The sequence below is a fragment of the Peromyscus eremicus genome, chromosome 9 (assembly GCF_949786415.1).
Source record: "Peromyscus eremicus chromosome 9, PerEre_H2_v1, whole genome shotgun sequence".
Lineage (NCBI taxonomy): Eukaryota > Metazoa > Chordata > Mammalia > Rodentia > Cricetidae > Peromyscus > Peromyscus eremicus.
The window spans coordinates 70782962-70792295 of record NC_081425.1 but is presented as its reverse complement, the minus strand read 5'-3'; the positions used below and the strand labels follow the sequence as shown (position 1 = coordinate 70792295).

The window sequence follows — 9334 nt, the reverse complement described above, 5'->3', positions numbered from 1 at the left end:
AACTAGTTCAGAAATTGATTTGAATGAGCCATTATTTTTAATGAATAAACATGTTAAATGGGCAAAAAAGTAGAAAACTTGAATGTTGAGATACATGATAAGAGATTCAAGCACTCATAATTACATCAATGTCAGTGTCTTTTCTTAACTCAACTTTCAAGTCCTCTGTTTTAAAGTGAAATAGATATTGGACAAGTCATATATTTCCCTACGTATACAACATGTTTCTACCAGTTAGGATCACTGAAAAATACATGCAGGGCTGAGGACATAGCTCACTTGGTAGAGTACCTTGTCAAAAGCCTATTTTACATGGATTCAGAAAACCATATGGTTTCTGTTCCAGAATTCATTTACATGATATCTTTACAGACTTGCATACGTTGAACTGTATCTCTATAATAAAACAAACTTGATTTGTGAATGATCTTTTTACTATATTATACAACTGATTTGAAAGTATTTTATTGACAATTTCTCTGTGTTTGTTCATTGGGGGAAACTAGTCTACAATTTTCTGTCATGGCTGTTGTTGCTGTAGCTAGCTTTGATATCAAGGTTATACTGGCTTCTTAGAAAGAGTTTATCAGTGTTCTTTCCCTTTCCCATCTATGAAACAGTCTGTGAAATATTGGTGTTAGCTCTTCCTTAAAGGTCTGGCAGAATTTATCAGTGAATCTGTGTGAACCTGAACATTTTTAGCTGCAACATTTTTTAATCTTGCTTCGACCTACTCACATGTTAGAGGCCTAAGTTGGTTATCTCATCTTAATTTAATTTTGGAACCTCCTCTGAATATAAAAACACATCCATTTCTTATATACTTTCCAATTTAGTGGTATATAAGTTGTTAAAATGTGGACAAGTAGGAATTTTATTAATTCTTTGAGAATTTCATACAATATATTTTGATCATATTCACTTGCCTCTACCAACCAACTCCTCCTGAATCATACCCACATCACTTAGCTTTGTATTCTCTCTCTCTCTGTTTTTGTTTTTGGTTTTGGTTTTTTTTTGTTTTTTTGGTTTTTTTTTTTTTTTTTTTTGGTTTTTCAAGACAGGATTTCTCTGTGTAGTTTTGGTGCCTGTAGACCTGGCTGGTCTCGAACTAACAGAGATCTGCCCGGCTCTGCCTCCCAAGTGCTGGGATTAAAGGCGTGCACCACCGCTGCCTGGTGCTTTGTGTTCTCTTTACCCACAGTATTTGTGCTTCCCAAATACTTTTGAGTGTGAGGCCTAACCTGGATCACATTTGGATTACCAGGGGTCTTATCTATAAAGAGAACTAACTTTCTCTCTTTCAGAACCTGTCAGTTGCCAATAGTTGCTCATCTAGGGGTAGGACTTTATGACAATATGTCCCCCTCTATGCTGGGACTTGGTCTGACTTGAACTTGCACAGGTCTTGTGCATGCTGTCACAACTGGCATAAGTTTGTATGTGCAACTGCCCTGTGTGTCCAGAAAACACTTTTTTCTTGTCATCATTTACCATCTATGGCTCTTACAATCTTTCTGTCCCATCTTCCCTGATACCCCCAAATCTTGAGGAATAAGGTGTAGGACAGATGTCCCACTTAGGGCTGAGCACACCACAACCTCTTATTCTCTGCACAATGACTAGTTGTGGGTCTCTGTATTAATTACCATCTACTTCAAGAAGAAAATTCTCTGATTAATAGGGACCTTATTCCTCTGAAACCTCAAGAGCTGGGCCTCCACAATCTGCACCCCACTCCACCCTGTTGTCTTCCAGGCTCCTAACAGAATGGTTTATTAAGCACTGCTTATAGCATTCAACTATTTTTCTAATCCAAAGTTTCAAAGTCTTCCACATCCTCCAAAACTAAAAATGATCTGATTCTTCACAGCAATACCCAACTTCTGGTACCAAAACCTGTATTCATTATGTTTCTGTTTCTGGGTCCTCAGTTTCTCTCTCTCTCTCACTCTCACTCTTCTCTCTCTTCAGGGATTTAAAGTGTTCATTGTAGAGGTCTTTCACCTCCTTGGTTAGGTTTATTTCTAAATGTTGTATTTTTTTTGAGACTGTTGTGAATGAGAGTGTGTCCATGATCTCTTTATTAGCATGTGTTGTTGTTATATAGAAAGGCTACTGATTTTTGTAAGTTTATTTTAAACTCTGAGCTCCTAAAGCTCAGAGGACATCTCAGAAGAGGGAGAAGAAAGACTGTAAAAACCAGAAGACCAATATGTCTGCTGTTAGAGTGTGTCTTCTATATTAGGCAGGGAAGGTAAAACCATGGAATCTTAATAATAAAGTCACCTAAACAGAACCTACAGAACGGAAATGCCAGTACACATGCCGATGTGCATGCATAAAAATATCAACAAGGCCCCACGTCTAGATGAAAACTATAAGCAATTAATGATTGCTGAGAGAGGGAAAATCAGTCTTCCTCAAAAGTGAGCCCCCCCAATTGGTTATCCAAAACCAAGTGGTCATCCTAAAAAAAATATCCATATAAGCAACACTAATAGACTCAGCAGATTGTATTTATATATTTATATGTATGTATATAGGTAACAACAATAATTTAAGGAAAATATAGGTAGGGATGTAAAGATGGATCTGGAATGAAGTATGGGAAGGAGTGGGGTATGGGTGAATATGATAAAATAAAAATATTAAATTCTCAAATAATTAGTAAAAAATATTGCATTCTTTGAAAAGAGAATAGAACAGGTTACCTTAGTGTCAGACAAGCACCAACAAATCTGAAGCCCATCTGTGAGTGTTAAATGAATGCAATTTTTCCTTTCAAGGTGGAAGGATTTTTTTCATTGACTATATAAGAAGCACACTTACAGGAGTTAGAAACAGTGTTGTTAGATGACTAATCAACCAATCATTAGATTATTCATTTGTTTTTAATTAAACTTCTGTAAGATGCTTGAAATACACAAAATATATCACCTTGTACACACACACACACACACATACACACAAACACACACACACACACACACACACACACACACACACACACACACACAGAAGAAGAAGAAGCAGAAATTAAGGCACGACCCTAAGGAAAGTAAGTAACAAGCATAGAGCTGTCCCCTGACACCTCTCTTCAAGAATCAGTAAATGGATCCTCGAGGACCTGGAGAAATGATCAACAGACAGGTTCTGCTTATAACTCTACACTCCCAGAGAAGAAGCTTCAGCGTCCTCCTCACCATTGCCATATCTCCCTCTTCTCTGGTTATTACCAAAACAAAGAAGAAGAAAAAGAAAAAAATCATTCCCATACTCTAAGAAATAGGAATAAAAAGGCAAACGTCTAAGACACTTCCACTTGGATTCCCTTTTCTGATACAGGTAATAAGATAATATAGGCTTAGAAAAATAAAATAGTAAGAATCTAATAGCCTCTATCCATGGCTTTCTGAATTGCAGACATACAACCAATGTTCCTTAAGCTTCTATTGGTCATGAATCTGGTCAAGATGCTTCCATAGCCCTTCAGATTGGCATAATTATGCCAAAGTCGTAGCTAAAGACACTGACAGCATTGTTTTCTTTTGGCTAGTAAAGAAAACCTTTAACTTCAAGGTTTTTTTTCTACTAAATACAACTGTGTACTATTTGTCTCACTATGAATAATCATCCTTTTTAAACATCATTTTTACAAATAGATACCCAGTATTACAGACATGGTATCCCCTTGTGGTATTTGTACAAATGAACATGAGGACAACATTATTATTCTGTGACATGATTCTGGACTGGCTGTGGAGATGATAGATTTTGGCACTAAGACTTTGAAACAAATTAAAATATCCAGGCAATGTCTTTCCTTTACACTGTGTGACAGCCTGACTCACTCATTCAGACTTCACTTCTTTTCTGTGGTTGACTAATTAACAAAGAAACAAATCCCCCAAAGAAATACCTAATGTTCCAAATACCCTGGGTTCTTAAACATGATGTCATATCTGTGCTCACAGCATCTACAGTTGGTGGACGGGAATCTGCTAGACTTGTGAAAAGAGTGGGGGAGCATTTGTGTGTATTTCTCTCTGTGTGTCTGTGTCTCTCTCTCTCTCTCTCTCTCTCTCTCTCTCTCTCTCTCTCTCTCTCTCTCCTCTCTCTCTCTCTCTCTCTCTCTCAGTTTATGTGTGTGTATGTGTATGTTGCTAAGGATGCAGACCAGTGCCTTGCATAACCTAGGCAAGCACCCTCCACCAAGCTAATCTTCCCCAACCCTAGTCTCTTTTTTTTAATTAGTTCAACATGTATTTGATTACTCCAGCTCAGATCTGTGGTGAGTAAACATCTTCTTCTTAGAAAACCTAAGCAATACAAGGTGAGTAACAATGCAGGCTGGCTGAATGTGATACTCTGAGTAAAATCAGTGTTAACTAATACAGAATCACTTTCACATCCCATTTTTAAGAAATCTCTGTGAGAACTAATAGTCTTGTTCTGAAACAGCATGCTTTTACTCGAAGTTCTAACATGTTTGAGCTTTGGGTTTTTAAATATTGTGATGTTATTTAGAAAAATGAAATACAGAAAGGCAAACACAGAAGTAAGGGTGCTACTGAAGAAACTTGAGTGAAGGGTGAGAATGAGTTTAGGAGATGACAGAGGGAAAAAAAGAGAAGTACAGCCGGGCGGTGGTGGCGCACGCCTTTAATCCCAGCACTCGGGAGGCAGAGCCAGGCGGATCTCTGTGAGTTCGAGGCCAGCCTGGTCTCCAAAGCGAGTTCCAGGAAAGGCGCAAAGCTACACAGAGAAACCCTGTCTCGAAAAACCAAAAAAAAAAAAAAAAAGAGAAGTATATGAGTGTGTTTTCACAGCAGGGCATTGACAGATTTGCTGTGAGAGTCAATATGGAGAAAGATGTGCAACATTAAAATAAGCATGGAAACGGGGTTCTTGACCACTAAACTATTAAAAGAAATACTGAAAATATTTTTAAAGAGTTAGCAAAGCAATCCACAAAACTACAACTTTTAGAATATGCTGGAAAAATATGCTGCAAGTTCCTTGACTAAATATCCAATCATTTGGCTTTCAAAGTATTGAATGACTTGTTTCTGAATTAATGTTAAACCTGTAAGATTAAGAAAAATTTTGTTTTAACCTTATGAAATTCAAAATCAGGAAGTCCTCTTCATATGTTATAGCAAGTTTCCTCTTAAATCAGTTCTCTGTTCATTAACAGTCCCATGAAAGGAGCAGAGTGTGCTACTTAAATTTAATAGCTTAAAAAATAGCTACAATTTTAATATTTTTCATCCTGGATAAAAATGGTGTAATACAAAATATATTAGAAGTTTTATGCCTATTTTAAATTTACCTTCAAAAGTGATACATTTTGACAACTGAACCATTATCTCAGTCCCTAGTTATGTGTCCTTAAAATCTGAATGGAAAAGACATTTAGCAAATGTAACGTTATGATACAAGGAACAGAATCTGTTTTCTCCACAACAAAAGCATTAAAATGATTAAAGACATAAATTAGGATACAAACTAATAAAATATTGGAAAATTTTATTAGCCACACGAGTCCCACTGTCACTGAAGTCAGATAAAATCTAGAAGTGGATAAAGATCAGAGAAAGAAGCTTTCATGCAAATTTTATAAGTTCCAAAGTATTGATAAGTTTATTAATCCCATTTTCAAAAATTACATTGACTTCCTGATACTCTGCCTTTCATCTGAAAAGGCTTACTGTTTTGAAAATTTCATATAGATTATTGTCAGACTCCTTGTCAACATTATATCAACATTCAAAGAAAACTTAAGATTAGATGATATTATATCGATCAAAAAAGAAGAGGTATTTTCATATTCCTTATGCATGTTCTATTTACAAAAGATTACAAAAACCAAGTTCAGTATCTAAGTACAGTATTACTAGGCAAAGAGAGTTGAAGTCATCTAATTGATAAAAACATAAAGCCATTTTGTGGAAGTATAACCATCCATAGTCATTCTGCCTTGAGGTACTCCCAAGCACTGAGTGGGAGAGAAAGAAGGAAGGGGAAGATGAAGAAGAAAGAGGAGGAGGAGAGGAAGAAGAAGGAGGAGGAGAATGAGAAGGAGGAGAAGAAGAAAGAGAGGGAAGAGAAGAAGAAGAGGAAGAAGACACCTTTTCAAGTTTCCTTCCAAAATTACTTAATCTAATATTATACCAACAATTAAAGAATCCACCTTTCACATGACTGGATTGGGAGCTAGAACTTTGGTGACTTGTATTCATAACACAGAGTCAAATATCTACTTCAGAAAATATAACCAATGTTGATTCTATACTTCAGTTACATCTACTCTTGATGGTTGGAAGCATGCTTAACAGAAGTAAAATACTGCTATTTTGCACAATTAATCTAAATGTCTTACTCCCAAAATTGATTGATTGCATTATCATATAGCATGAATCAACATACCAGAAAAAAAGAATATTCCTCAAAAAGTTTCTGTTTCACATCCACACAATGTCAATCACTGTGAATTGTGTTTTCTCTCTCTCTCTCTCTCTCTCTCTCTCTCTCTCTCTCTCTCTCTCTCTCTCTCTCTCTCACACACACACACACACACACACACACACACACACACACACACACACACATTGATTCATTTTCTGAGTTCTTGTTGGAGGTTTTTTACAGGCAAAATGTAGATGATTCCCAATGACTTAGAAACAAGTAACTTCTCAAGGAAACTGATAAAAAACATGACAAAGGAATCTATCACTTGGATATATGCCCTTAAGTAATCTTCTTTGCAGAGAAGCATATAGGAAAGCAAGATGTTGAGTTAAGAGGCATCTACTTTAATAAACAGGTGCATATGAGCTCACAGATGATGAAGAAGCAAGCACAGGGCCTACATGGGGACCCTCTGTGTATATATTATAGCTATAAGCTTAGTATTATTATGAGATTCCTGAGTTTGTCATGAAATATGACAGTTTCCGTTTCATCTTATTACATTTTATTTTGTCCTGTTTGGTTGTTGCCTACTAGAAGCCTGTTCTTTTCTAATGAAAGACAGAAAGAGAGAGGGTCTGGAAGGGAGGAAAGGTGGGAGGAATTGAGAGGAAGAGGAAACTATAATCAGGATGTATTATATGAGAAAAGAATCTATGTTTCAATAAAAGAAAAATAATTTAAAGAAATTTTTTAAAAACCTAGTTTAAACCATAATACTAGTCACAGGCTGATCTCTGTAGATACTGAACTTCCATAAGAGGCTGTAAGATTTAATCTGCACTAAAGTGGTCCTCTAAAATGGCTTGTGGACAGTTTATTTAGTGAATATTCTCTGTTGAAAGCAAAACATGTTTAATGTGTCCATTTACTCTGAAAAAAAAGTATTGCCAAAAGGAGAGCCACCCAATGTGACAAAGAAAGAAAAAGAAAAGGTGTTAAAATACATCTATCATTGCTCAGGCTGAGGAAAAGCCCTTCACACTAGAGAAGGACATTGACAGAATTCATATATGCCAGTGGGAGTGGTAGAATATCAGTTCAGTGATGAACGCTCTATAGATGTATGATAAAAGAGTCATTGGTCCTGGAACTGAACCAATATATTTATCCACAATAGAATGGTGAAAAGTGGGGTTTTATTTCTATAACATATAGATCCATAAAAATACCATAAAGTTATTACTGAGCAAAAGATACCATCCAAATGGGCCAACGGAGTGATTTCATTTGTGGGAAGTACAGAAACAGGAAAAACCAAGAACAATTGTTAAGAAGTACATAATGGCTTTTAATTAACATTAAATTACAAGGAAAGAGGAAGCAATTGTCATAAATAAAGGTGAGTGTGATAGTCTGCATACTTATAGTTGTGTTTTCTTTATGATTTATTAAACAATGTACTTACATATTATACTTAATTTCACTCATTACACAGAAAGAAAACTTTTGTGTCTTTGGATGGATGTTCTCTGACATTGGTATTTTACAGAACAAAACTATGCTCAGCATGAGGTTTCAAGATTAAACAAAATAGTGACAATTAATGTTTGCATTCCACGAAGATGACTTAAAAACCTTTCTTGGTTCTAATTTCTCTTTAAACTGTCATTTGACAGTTTCTGGTGCTTTTACAGCTCACAGACAGATGAAAACCCTCAGCAGACCCAGCAACTCCAGCACCATCACTGGCTTCATACTCCTGGGATTCCCCTGCTCCAGGGAAGGGCAGATCCTCCTCTTTGTGCTATTCTTCATTGTCTACCTCCTCACACTCATGGGCAATGCTTCCATCATCTGTGCTGTGTGCTGGGATCAGAGACTGCACACCCCCATGTACCTTCTGCTGGCCAACTTCTCCTTCCTGGAGATTTGGTATGTCACCTCCACAGTTCCCAACATGTTGGCCAACTTCCTCTCTGACACCAAGGTCATCTCCTTCTCTGGCTGCTTCCTGCAGTTCTATTTCTTCTTCTCCTTGGGGTCTACAGAATGCTTTTTCCTGGCAATTATGGCCTTTGACCGTTACCTTGCCATCTGCAGACCTCTACACTATCCTGCTCTTATGACCGGGCACCTCTGTAACATCCTTGTGATCAGTTGCTGGGTGCTTGGTTTCCTCTGGTTCCCTGTCCCCATCATCATCATCTCCCAGATGTCCTTCTGTGGATCCAGGATTATAGACCATTTCCTATGTGACCCAGGCCCTCTGCTGGCCCTCAGCTGTGTGAGAGATCCTTTAATAGAGTTGACTAGTTCCACCTTAAGTTCTCTTCTTTTATTTGTTCCATTTTTCTTTATCATGGGGTCTTACGCTCTGGTTATGAGAGCTGTATTGAGGGTCCCTTCAGCAGCTGGACGAAGAAAGGCCTTTTCCACCTGTGGGTCCCATTTGACTGTGGTTTCTCTTTTCTATGGATCAGTGATGGTCATGTATGTGAGCCCAACCTCTGAGCATACAGCTGGAATGCAGAAGGTTGTGACTCTGTTTTATTCTGTAGTTACTCCACTCATTAATCCTGTAATCTACAGCCTGAGGAACAAAGATATGAAACATGCAATGAAGAAATTACTGAAAATATAAAACTTGCATTCTTGTTTTAAAAGAGAACCTCATCTTGCTTTATTGACTAAAAAGAAAACTCACCAGTCATGGTGGTACACATCTGTGATTGCAGCACTCCAGAGACTGAGGCATGCAGACTGCCAGTTTGAGGCCAGTCTGAGGTCTGTAATATAAACTTACCTCAAAAACAAAGCAAACAGGATGCAAAGTGAAAAGAAAAGAAGCTAACTGATTTCACTTGGGAAATTGTTCTTTTTTTCATATTTCCTAGAATATGTAGAACTATAAGGGGTC

General features: G+C 37.1%; 1 protein-coding gene across 1 annotated transcript; it reads left to right on the top strand.

Moving 5' to 3' along the window:
• Positions 1–8107: 8107 nt before the first annotated feature.
• On the top strand, positions 8108–9058 carry LOC131920064 (olfactory receptor 11G2-like). The gene has a single exon (XM_059274482.1). The coding sequence runs from the start codon at positions 8123–8125 to the stop codon at positions 9056–9058; it is 936 nt and encodes a 311-aa protein (XP_059130465.1). The 5' UTR covers positions 8108–8122.
• The last annotated feature ends 276 nt before the right edge of the window (positions 9059–9334 follow it).